Source organism: Perissodus microlepis, chromosome 1, assembly GCF_051167445.1.
Source record: "Perissodus microlepis isolate ML-2025 ecotype Zambia chromosome 1, ASM5116744v1, whole genome shotgun sequence".
NCBI classification, from domain to species: Eukaryota; Metazoa; Chordata; class Actinopteri; order Cichliformes; family Cichlidae; genus Perissodus; species Perissodus microlepis.
Window position 1 is genome coordinate 8079566 of NC_140461.1, and position 24123 is coordinate 8103688.

The 24123-nt window shown below is 38.4% G+C and overlaps 1 protein-coding gene across 2 annotated transcripts in view; it reads left to right on the forward strand.

Annotated features, from left to right (window-relative positions):
* thsd4 (thrombospondin type 1 domain containing 4) overlaps positions 1-24123 on the forward strand; it is a 48707-nt gene that overhangs the window by 4045 nt on the left and 20539 nt on the right. Inside the window, exons 5-7 of one of the 2 annotated variants that reach the window (XM_084928730.1) lie at positions 1137-1569; positions 2724-2826; positions 6947-7083. In XM_084928730.1, coding sequence (XP_084784856.1) covers positions 1137-1569; positions 2724-2826; positions 6947-7083 — 673 coding nt within the window. Of the gene's footprint in view, positions 1-1136; positions 1570-2723; positions 2827-6946; positions 7084-22142; positions 22507-24123 lie in introns of those variants that run through there. The other variant, XM_084928739.1, reaches the window with a different exon arrangement.

Here is a 24123-nt window from a genome sequence, read left to right on the forward strand (position 1 = left end):
ATCTGACCCAACAGACAGGGGCATTGCAAATGAAAAGAAGTTGGGCCCAGCAATTACTGCTTTTAGTCCATATAGGGTGGAAGATGACTAATGTAGCATCTGGCACAGGTTGAGCTATCCTGACAAAAAGTACAATGTCAAAAATGATTTTCCATATTTCATCTTGCTTGACTGTGACGTACTCTGTGACACTGATGGTTAGACACACTATGTAAATATGGTGGAGTGAGGATGTTTTACTTAATTTCAGTCAACTCATAACTGTTTGGCAATGTTATCGGTCAAGACCATTATACGAAATTAACATCATCCTTTCCCCTCTGTGTCTTCTGTATACAACCTCCCCTACCCCCTTTTCCACAACCACACATTAGTTAAAAGGGCAGTCTGCTATGACTTATGACCAGGTTACTGTCAGAATTCATGACCCTGCGACTACTTAAACTACTAAACTTTTTATCTGAAAAATACAAAATGTTTAACATTTGAACAAATATTGCAATTCATATTTCTATATCTATGCATTTTATGCGACTATGTTGATGTGTTATAAGGCACAATGAGCCTTTTTTAAATAAAAGTATTTCAGCTTCTGTGCTTTTTCAGTGAGTCATGTATGGCTGTGCTGCATGCTGAGCAGCGCAGCCTAAAAGTGACTCTTTGGAGCCATCATTGTGTGCACATCTGACTGCCCTGCAGTGGAAACTAGTCTTTTATGGTTGGAATCAAAAGCCCGGCTTGTGCTTGGCAGCTTTGTGACCTCCTTCCTGTTGTGGTTGCCTTTAAACAAATAGCACTGACAGCTGAGTAATGGGGGGTTGTTTGAGTTGGAATCGAAGGAGCCAAATAACAACAAAAGCTCCCAGAATTCTGCCAATGAGATCCTGGTGCATCACAAAAGTTGTAGTTCAGAAGACAGGCCTTGACATTTTCTTCAATAAAAGATGGCATTTAGCTAAACCTAAACCTTTCCAATAAAAAAGATATTGATTCAAGTTTAAAACATTGTCAGTAGAAATACGGTAGCAGACTGGATTCAGTTCTGTGGTATTCGATAGGGACATGTGTAGCCTAGAGATGAAGTGATAACTACACTTGCACACTAAGTGTTAATATCCTCATGTTTGTGTTTTCAGGAGGGTAACAAACATTATCCCAGGGAAGTATGGCTATGGAAGGGCGCCCTATGTTACTTCACTGCAGACGGATACAGGCCAGGGCTCTAAGATCCCTCGCCCACACAGACACAGACGCTCTGCTGCAGCTAATTCCCACCACCCCACAGCTAGAGGCCATGGTAGCCACAGGTTAAACAACCCTAATGCTTCCAGCAATCTCCATCTCTACAGCAGACCCTACATGAATGCCAGGACACAGCATCCCAGAAATAACCAAGTCTGGGCTCCCCTTTACCAGCCTAGTTCAGCCAACAAGGCTGAGGTCCAGCAGGAGCACCATACAGGCAGCCACATGTCCAATCCTAAGCAGCATCAAGTGAGACCTTACAACCCTCTCCCTTCTTCCTTCTGTACTGGGGAGCATGCTCGCTACAGGATCTGCAACAGTAATGTATGCAAGTCTGCGTTTTGTTTGTATTCTCAGACTGGTTTGTTAGTAATACGGATTTCATTATTTTTAATGCTCCTTTTGTTTGTGTGTGCAAAGGAAAAGCTAGCATTCAAATTATAAACCATTAGTTTTAACTTTGAAGCTCTGATGAGGAAAAGAACACATTTACATGAATTCCAAAATTTATGTCTGATAGAAGGCAAGGAATGCAAGATGTCCCCCCTGGAAATAGAATATACTGTTTGGTTCAATTATTGTTTGTGGCATTTAGACATGTAGTAGATGTGTCCTCTACTACCATAACAGTTTAATTCAGATAATCAGACCTGGTTCAAATGTGTTTAGAGTTTATTAGTCACATTGTCATTGACTGAGTTGAAGAATTGAACAAGAACACCTAATATTAATTAGAAACTAGACAGCCTACGCTATTTATTGCACTGTAGTGGACTGATTAGCTTTGGGTGTGAATAGTTTATACTTTTCCAGAGCCACATGGCCACCGCTCAAACTTGAAACCAATCTTCAAAACCATCTCAGAATCTATTTTTGTAAAGTTTTTGATTGAGTTACTGAACTTATGAGTGGATGTTTTATAGCAGAGCTCACCAGAGAGCTGCACTTGTCTGTGTGTTTGAATCAAACATTAAACCTTATTTAAATTACTAGGGAAAGACCCATAATCTTAATAATTCATACAGCACCTTCACGAGTTTAACACCAGCTTAAATGCATGAGTCTGTGGATAAGCTTCTAGGTTATTGAACTGATTCTGTGCATTAAAATGAATTGAAACAGCCTCTGGTTCTGCACATTATCTCTATGTTGTGTGATGACAGATATTCAAGTAAAGTAAAGCAGACCAGTCTTGTTTAGACAAATGATATAATGTATGGAGACTTAAGGGAGGTTGTGTTTCACTCTGGAGCCTTCATATATGCTTGGAATCTAAGTGCTTTTGTTAAAAAGACAGCGCTACAAGTGGAGGAGTGGAAACAGTTAAAACAGTGAAGGCTCACTGTAGCAATCAGTAAATCAGTGGCTACAGAGCGTGACAGTGAGACGCGGTTGTAGTTACAAAGGGATTTACCTGTCGGACTTGGTGTTTTCATGGAAAATAAATGCATGTTTGTATTTCACTGGTCCTTCCACAGGCCTGTCCCCCATCCAGCAGGCACATCCGGGCTGTCCAGTGTTCATCTTACAACAACCAGCCTTTCATGGGCAGACTGTACGAGTGGGAACCTTTTAATGAGGGTAGGTTACATTTATGAGCAGTGTGAGCATACATAAACTGTATATATGGTTATGTTCATAATCTGCGGGACAAAGACAAAATTTCTTGTAGTTTTGCCTCTGTACACCACCATAGTTGACAGTCAATCAGACAGTCAATATATGATCAAAATGTAGAGTTTCTGCTTTAATTCAGAGTTGTCACATAACTTTGTATTACCTGTTTAAGAATTAAAGACTTTTTTACATTCAAAAATAATTGCAAGGATTGTATATACAAGCAGTATGACTTTTTTTCTCTTTAAAATGCAAAACATATAAGCAGGAAACTAATATGTTAGGATTGTACATCCTGACATATTAGTTTTTGTTAGAGACGAGAACGAGATGACTGTCTGTAAGGATTGTATATATTGTTTTTAATACTTGGATGAAAATCATTTTTAGTCAGTGACCACCTGAGGTCTAGAGCCCATGGACATCGTGAAATGCTGTGTTTCCCTTCTGGAGATTCTTTGCCAGGCCTTTTCTGCAGCTGCCCTCGGTTGCTACTTTTTTATATTTCATACCTGAAAAGCATACTCTGTTGGATTGAGATCAGGTGACTGATCCCATTTATTTACCTTGAGAAACTCTTGCAGTATTGACTAATTGACTAGTTGTAAAATAATTTTTCTTAACCATGAAAATAATGGTCATTGTGTACTTTAGTACTGAGTTGGCCAAAGCACTCCTTCTTTTTAACAATATACCAGATTTTTGATCTGGCTAGTCCTACAGTTTTTTGTTCTCTCTCTGAGGCTTATTTTGGTCTTTCAATCTCATGATGGCACCTACACTGGCATCTGTTTGGGCCTCATATTTAAAATTACAGTGGAATCCTATAAAACACTAATTCAAAACTTTGGATCAATGTCAGACATTATGTTTCCTACATTTGCGATAAAATAAAATGAAAAAAGCCTCACCTGGCCACGAAACTATTTGTTAGTCACCTGTCCAGGTAGTTTTTTAGCCTCTGAAAATGTGTATAAAAATTCTTAAACAGTTAATGCAGAGTTTTTGTTAAACCCCTTGAAATAAAGCTCAGAGCTCATGGCTTCATTGTCATATAACTGATTTGATTTTAAAATCTATTGTAGTGGTATATAGAGCCAGAGCTACAAATAAATAAATTTTCACTTTATTTTAGAATTAAATGCATATTTACCCCAGAATAACAGATAGCATATAACAAGGACACTGTGTCTCTACTGTCTTTAACTGAGCAAAAAGGGCAAAAAGGGAAAAATTTCCTCACATATGTCAATTTTGCAGTCAGTATTGATTTGGGGTACCGTCACTGTAATGGTCTTGCCCTTACACTCTCCTAATTTGCAGGTAGATAAAAAATATTCTAATACTAAGTCTGACTTTTTACTATTAAAAATTTTGAGTTAATGATGCCACTTGATGAAAAGCTGAGAGGCCGCTAACAGTTCATCCTGAGGGCGACATGATTAAGTCAAGAGGCTTGAGCCATGAAATCTCTTGGCAGAGACAAACGTTGCAGACTTTGAGACTGACAGTACTCAATTAATCCCCCGTAAAAACTAAAGCAGGGGTTTAGGGCTGTCAATATTAGGATTATTTTTTGCTTCTTTTGTGTATGTATGTCACAATGTCTGAATACCTGTAAAGTGTTGTTGAAGAAGTAATAAATGCTGCTCAAAGTCAGTAGCTTCACCTAACCCCCTGAGGTCACACATTTCACAGTTAACTGCATGTTCACACTGTGTTACACCATCCGCAACCTAGACATCTGCATTACTCATACTCTCATAACATATACATATAGGGCCTTGGGGGTGGACACGTTATACAGCATCCACAGGATGGTCTGTGTATTCAAACCCACCTCTGGTGCTGGTGTCCTACCCTCAATTTTAAATGCACTGAGGGTTTTCGGGAGGAGCCTGCTGCTCTCTGGCAGGAAGCACCATGCCCTCCTGTGTTTTAAATGCACTTTAGAACAACACCCAGCAACACTACATATGAGCAGGCGGAGGGAGGTTTGGGGTCTCCACTCACCCCTGTTCTGTGAACCGTCAGGGGTGAGGGGCTGGGAGGAGGTGCTGGCCGTTTTTTTTTTTTCTCTTTTCTTCCCCCCCTTTCTCACCATTTCTTCTCCCCTCTATTTTTTTCTCTCCCTCTCTTTCTTTAATTTTTTTCTCCCTGTCCTATCCCCCAGTCATGTCTGTCCCGTCTGTAACAACCAAAAATCAAATCAAATAAATACATAATTACAATAAAGGTCAATCAAATGGACCAATATGGCAAGGCCATGATGATCCAATTGGTAAAGTAAAGCCGCTTGGCATCTTTCTTGGCCTTCAGACAACAATTCTGATGGCTAAAGATCCAAATGGGACAGGCAAAAAAAAAGAAAAAAAGAAAACCTAAACCTCAGTTTAAAACACAGAGATGACTAAATACCTGTAAAGTGTTGCTGAAGAAGTAATAAATGCTGCTCAAAGTCAGTAGCTTCACCTAACCCTGAGGTCACACATTTCACAGTTAACTGCATGTTCACACTGTGTTACACCTTCAGCTGCCTGACCCATGACGTATTTAAACTGATGTGTAGCTTGATGTAAGGACTACGGTATGCCACCTGTCCGTAGGCTTACTGATGAATGTTCATACGTACGAACTCATTTAACGTACTCACCTGAAGTATCCAGGCAACAGTCAAAACAACTGACTATCTGTCATTTATCTGAGCTAATGGAAATACCAGCCTCCAGAGTTAATATCCTGTCAAACAGATGTGTATTGTGAGATCTTGTCTGTGTGCTGTGGCCTTAACTGATGGATAAGACAGATATAAAGATTAAATAACCCCAGGTACACATACGAGGTTAAGTCTGGGTCATTTGACACCCATCTTGAGCAGTGCTTAAACATACTCTTGTACATCTGTTTAAGAAATGCCAGGCTTTTGGGCTTGTAGCATATCTAATTGGTAAAGCACATGAATAAAGGAAAGCGGAGGTTAGACTTTGCAGCTTTTATTGCATCAAACATAATCCTTTGTCAATATTAAAGATCTTTTTTTGTAGAACATGTTTAACATTTTAAAGAGAGAGAATTTCTCCTTTTAGTTTTAAAACAGCAGCCATGGCCAGTCCAGTGCTGTTTTAGTTCTTTTCAGAATACAGCCACAGGGTAAAACTGTAACACTTGTTTTTTTCACAGAACTCTAATGTTTTGGTAAATGATGCGCTTAAATATTATATTGTTATGACCATAACAACTCTTATGATTTAAAAACTTGGTGAATATGACCATAAAAGGCAAAAACAGCACTTGATTTAGATATGGTTGATTTAGAAATGACCTCCCCTTTAAGCTGCTTCCAAAGTGCCTGCTATTTTTGATTTAAGTCCTAGTTTGACCACTTGTGCAAATGCAGTGTTCATTAGATATTCTCCATTTTATCAAAACTGCAGCTTAACAGTTGGAACTCTTCTAGGGAAGAGGACAACGTCAGAGAGGATGGTTGAATTCAAAAACACTCATGCCCTTTTAACATGCTGTGAACTATAGATGGACATAAAATGGACATGCTAAGGTCATGATGTCTTACATAAGGACTTTATGGTCTTCTACTGAAGACTGTTATTTGGTCTTTGAATCATAACCTCAGTTCCCAGTTTGAAACAACAACAACAAAAACCCAAACCACTGATTTGTCCTCTGCTCAAGTTTAATATGCCTGGTCAGAATGGTGCCTGGAAAGTGTCCAAAAGGATATGTGCTTGAAAAGATTAGCAAATTTAAATATATGATCAAAGTACAGTTACTCCCCATGTATCATATATGCATATGCAATTTATTTCAATGTGGATTCAGTCTTTAAATCCAGCTGGATTTCATGTAGTTACAAAATAATAAACTTAATGGTAAAATCTACGTTTATTTCATTCACACAATGATAGTGTCAAATTTTTTACACATATTTAAAGATGGATGTCAGCACATTCATCTGTGATGTGTTGATGTTTTTTTTATTTACTTTTGTTTGTGTGTATTGTGAAACCAGCATATTTTCATATCTTGAAATATGTCTTTATATCATGATACCTAAATCTGTTTACAGTTCCTATTGAGCAGCAGTGTGAACTCAACTGCCGGGCCACAGGGTTCAGGTTCTACGTGCGACAGTCAGAAAGGGTGATCGACGGGACGCCATGTGGACAGAATGAAACTTCTCTCTGTGTGGCAGGAAAGTGTACGGTAGGCCACACACTGACCCTTTTTCTGACATACTGTAGAAAAGAGAAGGATTTTGTATTATTTATTGTAATGCTACATGATTACATCTATTTACAAGATCCTGCAGGGCTTTGCTGAGATGGGCAACATTTTGTTCTAACTGTTCTCACTTGTATCAAACATAATATGTCATCATCAAGCTCTGTATGTTTTCATGCTGCATTTCTGCTGCATCCTTCATGACCTTAGAGTGGAGCTTCACTTTCTCTTCATGACCTCTTTTTTTTTTTGGGTAAAGCAGCAGTGATTCAAATGTACAGATGGAGTGTAAAACATTTATAATATAAGTAAACCTTTACACACTTAGGCGGTAGCACTGGTGTAAAGATGGCTTTGAGCACCAGAGGGCAGCACAGCATAAGAATCATGACTGTACAGTATCTGTGACGCAAAGCAGCAAAAATAAAAAACAGCGGAAACAGGACGCTGTTGCTGTGTGGGCTTATAGTTAGGTATGTATTCATTGTGCTGGATTCACTGTAACTCTTGTTTGATCAGGGTTTAACTCCAAGAAATGTGTTTAAAACACGGCTCAATTGCAATTGGTTATGCTGACCTTACTCTTTTAACCCAGTGTCTTTCCCATGAACTGTCCAGCAACAGTCTTTGCAACATTAAGATTTAATCAAGACAGAAAGCCTTCTGATCTCACATTTCACTGCTAACGCACACTATTCATCGGCATCGTCATCCTTCACATGGGTACTGTTGAATCATCAAAAATAAATTGTGTTTTGCGTGTCTGAATCAAAAATGATTCATCTGCAAATGCCCATTTATGTTCCAGTTTCTGATGTTCTGGCTTATTATTTAAAAACTGAAACTCATAAGACGTTTTTCCGGAAAAGGAGATTTTGTTCTGCATCTCTTTCTCCACTGAGATTTTCTCAGCTGGTCCAGGCTTCTGAACAGGACATCCCCCCCAGCTACAAGCCAAGATATAATGTGAAAACATCTGGATAATTTAATTTAATCAGAGCCATGATTGGAATTTCATATTATTGTGCGAATTTATAAATTTTTGCAGTTGACGCTGAAGGTTTTCCCTCCCCTCCTGGAGGTTACAGGGCCTTGAAGATATATACCTGACATATGGAATATACATAATCTCTAAAACAAGAGATATCATTGCAACTATATTGATAAAAAAAAGACCACAGTGGAAAGAGGCAGGGCTGGTAGAGGGAAAAAGCAGCAGATCCAATCATAAGTAGCAACAGCAACAGCATGGAGCAGGAAGGAACCGCGGGGAAGTTGGCTGCTTGAACAGACTGTTTGAAGTGTCAGTCATCATTGGTACCTCTTTGGATCAGCTGATAGTCAGCTGGTTTGATGCACTCTGCTTGACCCACATGATACCCTGTAGCTTGTCAAAATGCTGCAATAACTAATTGATAAAAAAAAAACCCTAAAACTAACCTAAAAACCTTTAAGTAGAATACATTAAAAATCAAATCAGTAGCACAATGTTTGTGGAGTCAAATGTATTAGTGGTGTCAAGTATTTCAATAATAAGACTTTTTCTGATGGAGATTGTATTGATCCCCACAGGATTAGTCCTGCTGACATAAATGTGATCCTCTAACTTGATCTTTGTCTTCTAGAGTCACGTATCATAGCTACTGATATTCAGTGGTTTGCTCAGGATATTAAGTCCCACTCAACATAAAATTTTAAAACTTTCTACTCATCTATTTTTTAATGCGAGCAACAGATCAAAATACCAAATTACTCAGTGATTTAGTTTGCTCTGCTGCTGCTCTGCTTTTAAAAGCCCAGTTGGACCTAGGAGCCAACCTACTACTATGCTCTATGGATGAGCAGAGAGTACTGCAAGGTCAGGTCAAGTATGGAAGTAACATTTCCATACCTGACCTGACCAGTAACTGGCCTAAAAACCAGATTGGTGATGATAATAATGATATTTTTATTGCCATTCACTCTATATCTATTTTGGATATCCATGCATTGTTTCCCGTTAAAACGCATTATAATGTATACTATTTCTGGCATTTTATTGGAGAGGAAATGTCAGTCGTGCTGGTGTGCTAGTGGGTAATGTGTTACCTCTGAAATATATAACGTTATTGCCACTTTGCTGAGTTCTTTTGGAGATTGAAGCTGCATGATTGAAAGTTACAAGAGGAGCGCTTTAGAGTTAAATACCAGATTGTATTTTACGACATGTTTCATACATTCATTGCTGTTTTCAGTTGCTTCTCCATGGTAATCCACATGGAATAGAAAAACACAGAAACCTTTTTTTAAAATACTTAATTCTGATAATTACATTAGAAAATTTTGAAAGAGACAAGTAAATGTTATAAGACATAAAAAAACCCAAATGTTTGGCATACGTCATTTCTATTTCTTTTCCATATGGGAAGGCCAAAAAGACAACAACAATGGCAGGCCAAGATGGATATTATTATTTTTTTTAGCTCATATGGGAAATGTTGGCTCTAACAAATTGAGTTTGGTCTGTGTTTGGATGGTTGTTATAGCACCACTTAAAGCTCTGTGTTTCTTTAATTGCAGTTTTCAGTGTTCTCTTTGTCTCATCAAAATCTGCGTACTTTCTTTTGCCTCAAACAGTTTTCGTTGGCTATTTGCTAGACTAGACTAAATTAATATAAAGTAAACTTAATACTTATTACATTTCTGTGAAGAAAAAGACTCTGACACCAAATTAATCAGAAGATATCTCACACAAAGCTACTGCACAAACTGTTAAACTGTCCCCAAGGCACAGAGAAGTGTTACGGATATACTCATAGAGCTCTGCCAGAGACTCTGATGCTTCTGTATTTGGATGAGAGCCAAATCATACAATAATTTTTCACCAGTTATTCAAACTTAGTCGATCCAGCAGGTCAGAGCCCGTCTGTACATAGCACATACTACTGTTGTACATTTTTCAACACGTCCAAAGCACATTACCAGAGAAAAAAGGTATTTGTCCAACTGTGTGCTATTCTCGAGAAGGAAAAAATTGTTATGTGTAACGTTTGCTGTTTATAGTTAGTGTTTGTGTATCATGTTTCCAAAGTAAATATTTAAAGCATTCATCATTTTAGCAAATGATACCACAGATGAGAGAGGGGTTCAGAGTGTTTCCTGAAGCACTATAAATACTCTCAAGTCCTGCATTAAAAATGGGTTCATTAAGGGGGAGGCATCAGTAAATATCACTAAAAGTCCAAGGTTCATGCATATTACACCAATGATTAGATCAATAAATTATTGTTAATCATGAGATAAAGTGAAAGCCGAATATTGTTGTTGTATTTAGTTGAGTTGGAGCAAATGTTTCATACAGGACTGTAGGATCATTTTTATGGATCTTTTAGATAATGTATCAATTTTTTTACTTTTTTAAAAATTAAACTAAATATGAAAAGTGACAAATCTAAAACTATGTTTTCCTTTAAACAAGGGCTCAAACAGTTATTCCAATTTTTTTCAGATAACTAATAGATTAATTATTTTTAGTTTAACTCATGTAGTTGTTTAATTTATATCCAATCATTACATTTTATGAATTTTTCTTACTTTTATTGTATAAATAATTTTACTTGTAACTAGAGCTGTTAGATAATTGTCATGCCCTACTAAGTACATTATTTCCCTTTAAATTCTAATAGAATAAAGCTTGGTAAGAAGAACACATTTAATTAAATATGATGCTTGATTAAAAGTACTTGCATACGTTGTTGTATATGGATTGTTACTGGATAACTTAGGCAGTTTTTTTTACAGTATTGATTGACTACCCCAACACGTTCTTTTACACCTGACAAGATAAATTAATATAACATGTCTCAAATGATACATGGTGTTTTATACATCAAGCTCTTCGTTTTGTAGAATGAGGAGCGCAAATTATTGCCTCAGGTGATTTTTTTAAAATGAATTATTATTAGGCTTATAGTCTATTTTCTGACTGAGTGAACCTTCCCTCTGTTGGAAATTCTCTTTTTAAGCTGTGTGTGAATATGTGTGCATCATTGTGCTGGAACTAGACCATCTCACACATACTGAAAAAGGATCAAAATAACCCCTAGCATTATGCTCAAGGCAACATTATACTGAGCAATCTCTAGGGAGATTACTGCAGCGACTCTGCTGCTGGTAGTTTGATTCCAGTGCAATGTGTTTTATATGTGACCTGTTCAGTAGTGCATGAGATAGTTGGCAAGATGTAGGGCAATTTAACTGTCAAAATAGCATTTGGGTTATTGTAACGTTAATAACATTTTCAGTGTAACCTTTACCTACATTTTGATTCATCCAGTTTATGGCTTTTTTGCTTTATCTAAATCCTTGTTGCCCGCAGGAGGAAAAGGCTGCCCACCCCTGACATGTAACAACAGAGATGAGCAGTCAGGAAGAGCAAGGGAACAAAGTCATGAGTTTAAATCATTGTTACAGTCTCATGTTACAACCACTACCTCACAGTTCTTTAATATCTCTTTAAATCTTGAGCTGTTTTTCTTTTTTTTTCTTCTTCTTCTTTTTTTTTTTTTTAAAAAAACAAACCCCACAAACCTTCGCACTAGTGTCTGGAGGTAATTTTAGCTGTGGAATTCATATTGGTCTCATTGTGGTTTGCAACCGTGACCACAAGAAAATTTTTGACACATAATCATAATAATGAAAAATTAATTCATAACATTTGGACTATATTTTTGGGTTAGGAGGAAATGTGTCTCAATGAGTTTATTTTATCTCTCCATATTCAAACCATAAAAGTTATGCGCTTGCTGTGGTGATGATCTGTTACTGATTACAGAGAAAACATGGCCTTTTACCACACAGTTCATAGTTACTGTGGTCCATGACATCTTTAATATTATGCATAAAGCTGCCCTCCTCTGTTCTTTCTCTTCCTCTGACCTTTGGACTTGGTCACATATTTTTTAACCTGATGGACAGACACCTAATTGACTATGATTTCTTTTCTTCTGATTGGACAAATTTATGGTATTTTATTCTCAATTCACTGACTATATTGAAATTTCTTGCTGCATGTGCACTTAAAATGGCATAACATTTTGGAGATGTGCTTGGTTATAGGCTTAACACATGCTGCTTGTGGGTTTAGTGGTCAGGCTATTATTGTGGGTAACATGCCCCAGAGATTGGACCCTTTGGTTGGTGGCTTCACATGGATCATTTTTTCTGTATGGTAAAGTACTTGGCAGATTTCAGGATTACTTTCTTGTTCTTGCCCTTGCTTTCCATTTGTTTTTACAGTATCCATCCATCCATTTACTTAGCCTAAGTTCCAGTTCTCATCTCATTCATCCTGGATAGGTCAACATTCCTAGAGCCCCCCACACTATTAGTAAGAAAACCCCAACAATCAGATGATAACATATGATTGAGCATCAGGTGACAGTAGTGAGAAATAACCTCTTTTAAATTGGATGATGGGTCAGCTATCTACTGTGATCACTCTGGGGTGAGGGGTAAGAGAAGGAGGAAAAAAATGAGACCATTAAAAAAAAAAGGACAAAATACAAACTATGGGAAAGAGAAGATAAATGAGAAACACTGACCACCATTCATGCTCTCATTGACTCCTACAGCTAGTTCAGGTTCACCAGTGAACCTAACGTGTGTGTCTTTAGACTGTGGGAGAAAGCTGGGCTCCAGGAGTCCTTATGCATGAGGAGAACATGCTAACTCCACACAGAAAAGTCAAGCTAAACAGTTAGTCATTGTTCAGGACATTAACACATAAATGGACATGTAATCAAAAGGTTCTTTTGGTTCCATAGGGATTAGGTTAGACTGTTAAACTATTATATATGTCACATGTAAAGTTTTAAAGAAACCAGTTAACAATTTTAGTAAAATTATAAGACTATGTCTCTATGATCAGAATTTTTGACTTGTTAAGGACATTTAATATCCTGATTGATAAGTTTTTGTACAAACACCTTTATCTTTTAAAAGCCGAAACATTTAATATTTCCAATGAGCTGTATGTGCAATGTGCACATGGGAAAGTCCAGGTCCTATGAATGTAGTTACTCATTTCAGATGAACAGTGAAAGAAAGATCCCTTTATGTTGGGAATTCAGTGCAGCTGTGAGTTCTCTCCTTCTTATACTGAGGAAGTGCATTTGAGAAGGGTGTGTATATTTTTAAAGGGCGATCACTGACCACACACTTTTCTACTGATGGTGGTGGGCCCACCTGAGGAAAGAAAATCTATCTTTTCTAAACTATTACAGAGGCAGTAGTGGATTTGCACTACTCCCTGCCATTCAACACAGTTAGGCAGGAGCCATCTAAATCAGGAAATCCAGTTCTGAAAGCTGAAGTTTAAATTTTCTTGATCTGTGTGGACAATAAATTGATTATGTCTCGTATTGGTCTTTAAAATATTTTTGATTTGGGCTCTATTAGGATTAATGTTTGCTGATAAGAACTGAAAGGTTGACCAGGCAGATTCCAGTATAGGTTTTGATGAATTGTTCTTTCCTAATGAAGATGACAGAATTATGGGATATCCAACTCGGTGCAATGGTGAGGTCTTAGCAATGGCCTTCCTCTCTGACTGGCATGTTTCCCAGCATCCAGAGCATGGCTCAGGCCAAAACTCATCAAACAACAGCCAAGGCCACTCCTCACTTCTTTACTCTGACAGCTGCATCTGTTTTATACATCCCCAACTGTAGTGGACAGACAGACTTGTTAAAAAGGGGATGAGAGCTCTGCAATGCTGCCAACCTGGCACAGACTGGCGGAGATACCTCAATCCCATCTCTGTCAGTACAAGCCTCAGCTGCACACTCATAGGGTGTTCCCCATCATCACTCACTGCATGGTTACAGAGCCTGTCTTCAGCTAATAGACCTACATCAAAAGATATGATATGAAATTCTTACCTTTAGCTCTTCTGATACTTTAGCATGGTGTATGACCTGGCATGGAGGTTAAAGTGTTTAATATAAAACTTGAAAAAAGCACATTAAGTTTTTAAATGTCTTTTCAAAGCATCACAATTGGATATGATTATGGACAGTCACTTGGACCCTGAATTTTCTTTCATTCAGTGGTGGACTTCCTAGTGTCTTTATAATCACTGCTTGAGCTTCAGGGCATGAACCCATGGCCGGACACTATCATCCAGGATTTTCTGGTAGAAAACAGAATTACCTTAATGACCTTAACTGAGAGCTGAAAGGCCTCCAGTTGTTTAGATGTTGTTCTGGGTTCTATTGTGACCTCATGGATGAGTCGCTGATGCGCTCTTGGAATAATTCTGATAGGTCGGCCACTCCTGAGAAGATTCACCATTGTTGAAGTTTTAACCATGTGTGGATAATGGCTCTCAGTGTAGTTCACTGGAGTCCCAAACCCTTTGCAGACTGATAGGTGTGAATTATGCTTGTCAGCTGTTTCTTTAGATTGTGGCATGGTGTGTTGCTTTTTGATACTTCTGTCAAGTTCCTGGGACTTTGAACCAGTTCTGAGTTTTTGTATCCATGTTTTTTTGTTTTGTTTGTTTCTTTGGTGTGGTTGGGCCTGCGCTTACTTCTTTGTGTTTTTCAGTTCGTTATGGTGTATAGTGGTCCATCTTGCCTTTGTTGTCAAGGCTCTATATTAGGTGTCTCTCCTAACACAGACACAAAGCTCTTGAAATGTGCTTGTAATTCCATTTTTAACTCTGCATTTTCAATTTGTTTAAACAAAATGTAGCATAAAATGTACAGAAAACAAGACACAAATTTCTTACAAAATTCCTGAGACACAGGTTCTTGCTCTATTATACAGGGAATGGAAAGTCAGGTTCATGTATACAGCCGCAGCACTGGACCTACCAGAGTTACTGAGACACTTGTTATGGCACTTGTCGCTGTCAGGGGTCTTGGATATAGAAATTCCAGTTGGATGACAGTTAAGACAAATGAATATAAAGATGTGAGGGAGATGACAGATTAATGTCTTAGTCAGGCCTCAACTTCCTGGATCTTAATGGGCCCCTGCTGCCCCCCACCGGCTCTAACTGGGCCACATCGGCCTGGTTACTGCCTCTGTGTGACCTGTGGAGCTTCAGCAGGCTTCAGCACTTCAGGTTCGGGGTCAGACACTTGTTCTGCTCCATCACGTCTCTCCTGGTCTCTGCTGGTTTCTGCTACAGCTCATAAAGTCTTTCCTTAGGAGATTGGGGGTATTTAACCTTGGGCCTCAATCAAGCTGTGAGAAAGAAAAGTGTCTGCATTTGATGGGATCTCCATTTGATGTATTTCCTGTATCTTACTTTTGGTTAAGTGAGGAGTTGCAATGACATTTTCAGATAGAATCTTGATAACCTTAGCTTGGTTTTCCATTTGTGGGGTCAGGTTTGTTTCTTTTTTAAATAAGAAAATGTCTTGGCAGTTATTGAATTACATTAATTACATGGCTGATACCTAGAGTGACTAATAATTTTGTGGTTCGTGATTCTTTTATGTTTTGCCCTCATATTCAGACAACTGTTGCTTTGATTGGCATTAAATTTGGTATACTCATTAATGCCTACTGTGGGCAATTTTATTATATAATAGGTTTCCTTAACTTTTACAAGGTACCATTATTATATCGACATTTCAATTTGTCCATTAGTTCATGATCAAATGTAAATGAATGCTAATCGAGGGCTTTTTGTTTACTTCAAATTAAGAGAAGTTGCCATATTAACACATTAAACTGAGTAGCTGAACATAGTAAACATCAGTGTCAGTGCTATAAGGTTACTGTAAGAGCTGCTGGACTAGCTGTAGACTTTTGTTGCTGTGTTGTCTGAGTCTTTAGCCTCCACATGGGGCTATATGACCACAGGAAGAGCAAAAGTGTTTGAACTTCCATTTCCTGATCATATTCTCACAGCTCAGCTAAACAACATCTGGGCTGGCACATTAAATATGGGTGTCAGCAGAAATAAACTATTTGTACAAGCACCTCTTAAAATACCTTCCCTAGATATTGGCAGATAAATAACTTTACACGATAAGCAACCAAAAATTAAGGAAAACGTTGGCTGTTATGAGGAAATTATCATTTATATACTAAATAGTTACATAATTGGTTTTATAGAACCACATTGTTTCTCTGTATCTACTGAGCTGTAGATTTCATATTGGTCTCATTTTTCAGCCTGTGATGCTTTTTTTGTCACAGTTTGGCACTTTACCTTCCATCTTTTAGTGGATCCTTCTCTTGCCTTGATGATCATGTTTGTGTGACTGCAGCTAAGCTGTGGGCTCAACATGTTTGGTTAAGGAGGACACCAGATAGAAACTAACGTTTCTAAATAGCTTTGAATAGTTTTGGAGTTTCTGTATAGGAATGGAATAGCTGGAAAACAAGGCTGTTGGAGGTAGAGGCATAATTGGCTGATACAACAGATTAACAGCAATGAGTGGGCTTTAGCTAATGTATGGTACATTAGATGGATGATAAACAACCTGTTGAACTACAAATGGAGCAATGACTCCTAATATCTCACGGTCTCCCATACAGGTTTATGAGGGTATACTATATGGATACAAAACTGTATTTTTAGCACTCAGGAGTCACAGAGGTCTTCTTCAGAGAGACGGCTGTTGACAGTAATTTGCTGCTGTCTGGGTGGCTGTCAAATGAAGAGACAGTTGAGGACATTTAATGCCTCATCGGTTTGTTTGGAATGTCAGTGATCTCAAGCACTCAATATGTGGTCAGGAGGACTTATTTTAAAATAAGTTAAGAACTGCAGGTGTGAATAGGTATGTATGGGTTTTCTGTGCTCTCCTCCAGGTTCTTGCTGCTCAGGGTCAAACTCCACCGTGAATACGATTTTATCTGATGACGTCTAATTCTAACAGCTTTATTAATTAAACACTGCCAGCAGATGTATAAACTCGTTTGACTTTGACATTAGCTATCAAAAACTCCTATACACTTTCTTCACTTATCACTTAAGCAGGATAAACACTGTGCAGTTTTGAGCTGCCTCATACAAAAGACAAGACAATAAAAGAATTATAGCAATATCTTTGGCTGTGGTTTCACAACTGTGGTCCATCATACATGGTACATCATAATCACCAGGTTAGTGAGAGAGGTTCAAAGTTGTTTGAAGACACTGACACCAAAGATTATCTGGGAAAAAAATATGACAGAGCCAAAAAATGAAAATACTCATGTGAAAGACTGAACAATCAATTCAATTGTGAAAAGCAAAAAAACTCACAACAAACAAAATATGAAAAAAACCCATGTTTGATATTAAAGTAAAGAAGTAAAGAAGTCTAGTGTAGTTGAGGCAGCAGAACTTTGTTTTTATGTTTGACAGCAGCTGTTGTCGTGACTGTACTGATGAGAACACAGCAGGAAGACAAACTGTCACTGTTATTGTAGTGTGTGATTCACTAGGTATTATTATAGTACACTAAGCATGCATTAAATCATCGATGTTGCACAGCGTGATGAAATCTCACAGTGTGTAGGAGCCCTTAGAAAGGTAGTTTATGTGAACATATTGTGAAGAGTTTTGATTTAATATCTCCTCAGGCTTTGTATTTTAAAGTCTGGTTTAAAAAATGATATCGTTGTGAAGTTTGTTTACGGAATCTGTCGTTAGAGACTTTGGGCTGTTGCATTTGAATGATGTAAACAGGGAGGGTCTAATTAAGAACTATGAAAATATATCATTCCTACATTACATTCCTCCGTCTGCAGCTTCTGTTTTATCTTCATCTGTCTCAGATAAAGGTACTGATATTATCAAAGCAAAAAGGTATTTGTTTGGAATGTGATTGCTCATGCAGAAGCTTCCCATTGCTCCGTAAGAAAATACAGGGAACCAACCCCCACCCCACCCCACTACTGAATTTACTGACCCACTGAATTCAAATTATTATATATCTGCAGAAATATTATTTACTACAATTTGATATTGTCATCTAGTATGGCAACATGTCATTAGGTTAGTCCTATAAGAATCAAAGTAAACTTTGACTCTATCACATCAAATCTTGTTTCATTACACAAAAGCATTTGCAGTCGTAGCACCTAAGCTGTGGAATAATTTACCCCTACACGTCAGACAGGCTCCTACTGTCAGTCTTTTTAAATCTTATCTTAAAACACATTTGTACTTACTGGCTTTTAATACAGCATGAGAGTTATTTGTTAATTCATATTTGGTGTTTTGCTATCTCAATACTCTAAGTTGTTTTATAAGGTATGTTGTATTTTTGTACAGCACTTTGGTCAACGCTCCTGTTGTAATAAAATGTGCTATATAAATTAATAAACTATAACTATAAACTATAAAAGTGGTTGGAGTTGAGCAAGTCAAAAGAAGATGAACCTATAACATGAATGCAGGTACTACCGCTGACATTTACGGTAGATGTACAGTATAGCATCAAGCTACAGTGATAGCCACGTAGGAGGACACGTAGTCCATTATGCTAATTCAAACAGCACAGGCAACGATGAGGGACTAATGTTTGACAATGGCTGCTATAATGTTTAGTGAAGAACAAACCTCCCGTTCATGACTTTTACACTTGGCTTTGCACAGCTCGTGGCAGGAATATAACTTCAGCTGCAGAGTCTGTCCATCACAGGCCAAGGACAAATAGAAGCAGCAGCTTACTTCAGCCACACCTTGCCCCTCCCATCCTAACTCCCTTCTCAACCTGCTTTATTCATTAACTTGCCTTCCTCCACTCCAAACCTGCCTTCTTCAGTCAAACACATTGCTTGAAGGGAACAATCATGGGACCTACATGTCTGGCCTTGCTGACTAATATGTATCCCAGATGCACCAAAATGATGATGTTTTCTCTCCTTCCTACTTTCTGCCTTTTCTTGACTTTTACTGACCAAATTAAAATCAGTGTAAAGTGTTTACAAGAGGTCTATAAAGATCATTGGAGGGGTTGAATTTCTGCAGGTATTCTTCTTTCTACTCTGAAGTAGCACAAGGAAAGAATGATGTAAATGTAAAAGAGTAGTAACAAAGATATTACAGCTGTCAGGTAGACAGTCCCTGAGGACACACTTGCTAAAAATGTTTGCTGTCAAATTTTGGCTACTTAACTTTAGATTTAAATACCACCCAAACAGCAAATGGCAAGAAAATAAAAACATGACAGAGAATAAGAACAGAAGCTGAATACAGGGTTATATGAGCATGTGTCTGTTGGACTCTGACAGTATACAGTAATGTTGAGCCCACCTGCAGTAGAGCATGACTCTGGCGTGTGTGGGCTGGAAACTGGAGGAATCAGTCGCCTTAAGCCAAGCTTGCTTCAGAGCTGACCCACTTGTAGAGGGAAGGATCCTGGGATATACCGGAGAATCAGTCTGGCTCTGTCCAACCTCTGGGCTATGCCTCTGTAATGAAAGAGAAACATCAAGGGAGAAGAAGATGATGTCTGTATGTTCATCATGACGGATGTGCTGCTGAAAGGGGCCATTCCCATCCTATGTGTCTGCAGCTGTGCTTGACTGGAGAGATTATTGTCACTTGGTTGCTTACTGTGCAAGATGTACATGCTGGTTCATGGTATGTACTGTATGTGTGTGGCCCACGTAGTACTCAAGCCATCCTTATGGTGAAAAAAAGCAATTCTGGAAAGCGATCAGTTTTAAGGAGAAGATAAGTTTTAACTAAAGGGGAAGGTTAGGGAAGTAGTAGCTGTGTTTACAGTTAGAGTGGTTCAATAAAATACTGTGTGTGTGTGTGTGTGTGTGTGTGTGTGTTTGTGCATGTGTGTGTTTGCTGACATTCTTCCAACACAATCGAAGCCAGATGCAGGTGTGCAGATATTTGTTTCTTGGTCCTCCTTCTTGCACTCAGTGCCTAGCTCTGTGAAACAGTTTAACAGCATATTAAAAGAAGGTGGAAGGGTGTGATTTATTAAGAATACTGCCAAAATACATATCATTACCAAGCAAATATTTGGCAAGCTGTTCAGCTCACTTAAAACATGTGACTGCACACATAAATTTTAGGTTCCAAGCTTCATAGTAGCTAATAGTTTTACTGGAAGCAGATTAGGCATGAGCTGCTGTTGAAAGCATTTCAAATTTGCATTTAGTTGTATCAAGACAAAGCGAGTCTTGGTGTCCAGTTTATTAAATAAACATTTTCAGTTCTTCTGTGTAAACCTGTGTAGTTTTTTTTTATCCTGTTCCTATTTCCTGAGATTGTAGTAGTCTTTTAAAACAAGTTACATATATGTATTTGGTTAAATTTATTTCCCATCAAGCACTGAAAGGCTTTAAAAAGACACTCACTTCTGAGGAAAGCGTGTCACTAGTCCAAGTGATCAGTGTAGAGAATAACTAAACATATTACAATGCTCTTTCTCATCTTGCCCCTGGTGGAAATTTACAGGAAGCAAAACTGTTGTACAGTGGAGCAGAAACAGAAGGGGCTTTTGGCTACAGCTGCATGTTGGAGTGCTTTGTTCTGAAAACCAAAAGAAAAAGAACACACGGCATAATGTGGACAAGAAACTGGCTGACAGAATGGAAAGCGCACACCTAATGGCTGTTGAAAATGTTCATGTCACTGAGTGTTACTATACATAGCCACCCCCCCCCCCCCCCCCCAAAAAAAAAAAAAACAAGTTAAAGTAATTCTAACCATAATCACCAAAAGCTGCCTTAAGTCAGCTGTGACTGAATCTGAATATGACCACCTTACACTAAACAGTTGTGAGGCAGAATCACACCTCAGCTTAAGGTGTCATGGTTTTCCCAAAACAGGGAACACTGAAAATAGGAGTGGCATAAATTGCAGGGTCTGTAGTTTTAATCGTTGTGCAGTTAAACATTTGATGTGAGTGGACAAAATACAAGTCATATGGAGCAGTCATAATGTAATTGTGAATGTTGGTATGTGCGTGATACCTTACTGTGAACTAAATTCAATTTTTTTTCTATTGAGAAAAAAATGCTGTGTTACACAACGATACGATTGTTTGAATAAATGTCTGATTCCGTTTCTTGCAAACATATCATGTTTTCAAAGTAGTCACATGGTATTCATCACAAGGCTCACAAATACACATCACTGTCAAAATCTTTGAAAACAAAGAATCAGTGAGTGACACTGGTCGTTTGTAGTAATTACAACCTATTTATACCTACAGTCTCCACTCACTCTCACAATACAACATAAATGACAATATGTTAGATATTAAAACATAAAGTCTTGAAATAACTTACTGAACTTTGGGCACAAGATTTAAGGGCTTTATCAGTTTAGTTTTTCTTTCTGTTATTAAACAGAATGTCTGACCTTTGTTTGCTCATCAGAGGTATAACCTTATAGTCAATAAGCCATTTGCAGGAGCATGTTTCCATGGTTTCCATGTGCCTTTTCAAAATAGAAAAGTTTTCAATTATCTTAAGCTTATTTCTGGCCTGTGTTTGCAAGGGTCTCTTTGTGCTCCGATAGGTCCAGCCACAACGGCCCCAATGTGCTTGTGCTGTGTATATTATATTATGTGAAAACCAACTGTCACATACTATGATGAAGAGTGTCTTCCTTACCTCAAAATGTCCTGGTGAATTAGGATTTAATGTTGTGGAAACAATGGTGGTGCAATATAGGAAAACCATATGATGAGTCAGGTCTTCTTGGCTACAGCAGTTATCCTTCCAGCGCTGCAATGTGGCTCCAATAGGACACAAGAATCTTATTGTTTTTGAGTTGTTCGCGAACAAAATGTGTTTTTCATATGGGGTCTTTTTCACTTGTAGGTGAAGTTTTTTCTGCATTGTGTCATTGAAGTATTAGCAACAAGCATGAAGGTGAACTTCTACTTAAGTGTGTAATTCTGTAATTGACTTTTTTTTGGCATCTTTTGAAGATTGCATGCCTACCTGTAGTAGCACATAACCCTGGTGGTTATCTTACACTTTCATTTTAGACCCTCAAGAATTTCCTTCCTCTCTTTTTGCCAAACTGAAAAAAAGTCTTCAAAACTTCCTCTCTAACTTCCAATTTACTGTAGTTGTAGCTGCCACACTCTTACACTCTGCCTGCTTTTCATCTCTTTTCTCTCTCCCTCCAGTTCATTCTCTACCGCTCACCCTCCCTCCTCTAAAAAAGAAAAAAAAACCTGGTCCCCCTTACCTCCCCCAGCTGCACCTCCCCCAGCTCAGTTTACAAGGGGAGCTCATAGAGATCAGTTCAATAGTGAGAGGGTTCTTTTGGCATTCTCAGAGCTACAGCAGTATAGAAGAGGCTGACGGGAGCAGCCACTGGACCCAGTGACCGCTTGAACATTTCTGTGCCCACATGAGAGAATGCTGTCAGGACTGGCTCTTCTGCTGCTCGTCTGCCTCCACATGCGTGTGCAGGGGAAGCTGCGGTCACAGGTAGGATCTGCCTCACCTCTGCTGAGTCCTGGGGGAACCTGGTAGAGAGGGGCGATTTTCATTGATACCAATACTCTGGCCATGACAGAAGGGGGATTTCTTCATTTTTTCAGTTTGTTTTGTACTCTTTACAGTTGCTGATATGTTGCTGATATGTGGCTTCATGCCTGTCACCATGAGAAATGCTGTTTACTTTATTGATTAGAGGTCTGAGTAAAACATCCAAATCTATAGAGTTAGTTGCAAGTAGCCTGTTACTTCTTTCCATCTAGTGTCCTGTGGTTGCAATTAGTACTGGGCAGTGTCACTCCATAACTTGAACTGTCATTATAGCCCCATGATCTTGTGGTCCAACTACTGAGTGGAAGTATTTACAGTATTGCTGTTCTCACTGTGGCTCTGCTTGCTCTCTGGGCTGTTTATTTTTCCACAGCACATTCACTGGCTGCTTGTGGAGTTAGATTTCCCTCCTAGTGGAAGACTCAGTGAGTCAGGCCTGTCTTGGGACTATAAAGATGTACTTAAAGCTCTATTAAGGATAGACTGTCATCCTGCATTAGCCTGTCACCACTTGTGCATCAGCTCATCTGGTTTTACATCACCTGTATTTGCCTGGAATGAGGCCAGTGTGAGATGCCTGCGGGTGTTAATGTAAACTCATGATGTGCCAACAGGCTTGATGAGGATGTCTTTCCAAATTTTATATGACTTTAAACTACATGCCTATCAAGCTTAAATAAACATTATAATATATCAGTACATAAACAGCGGGTAAGACGTGGCTGAATTGATGAAAACCCCTTTGATGTTCATTTACGTTCTCAATAACTACAGGATAAAGACAGCTGACACTGCCTCGTGCAGGAATAACTCTGTTATATCTACTATTTGCCTGTATTTTCTGTGAATATCTTTATGATATTAGACTGACCCCACTGCTCTACTTGCAAACACAACATTTAAAATCAACTCAGTTCATTTAGTTTTCCTTTAGATAGTTTTATTTTGACTTTTTTGTAAACCAGATATGTTGACAAAACAGTAGAATACAGTGGTTTTACTTGCCACAAAGCCATTCACAGATAATTGCAAAACAATTGTCAGTCTCACCCTGATATAACTGGCTGATAAACGTACTGCTGAGGAAACCCCCAAATATACTGGCTACATTAAGCACCCACTGTGAAGCATATATAATGCGTAATGAATGTTTTGAGGCTGATTTTTGTTAAAACTGGGACAGTAATTGACAGATGGAGTTCTTAAAGGCCACCTAAAGTCTCAGAGGCCCCCAAACAGAATATTATGGTTACAGCAGTATTGTGGTTTATATCACATACATTTTACTGGCACACACTGCAAAATTCTGGCAGTATTTCGTTTGCTCAGCCCCTGTGATTAGTCTCTGTCTTTTTTGTGGATGTTCTCAGCAGGAGCTGTTCAGAGTCTGTGATTCTCTTTCCGAAACAGTTCTTCTAAATCAGGGCTGTGAAGTCAGGAGAAACTCTATACGTTTTAATGGCTGTAGATTGATCACACTTCTATTTCTGAGTGTTTTACAAGCATGGATGCCTTTAGTGAAGTTAAGAGTAACTGTGCCCTTTGCTCTATAGTCTG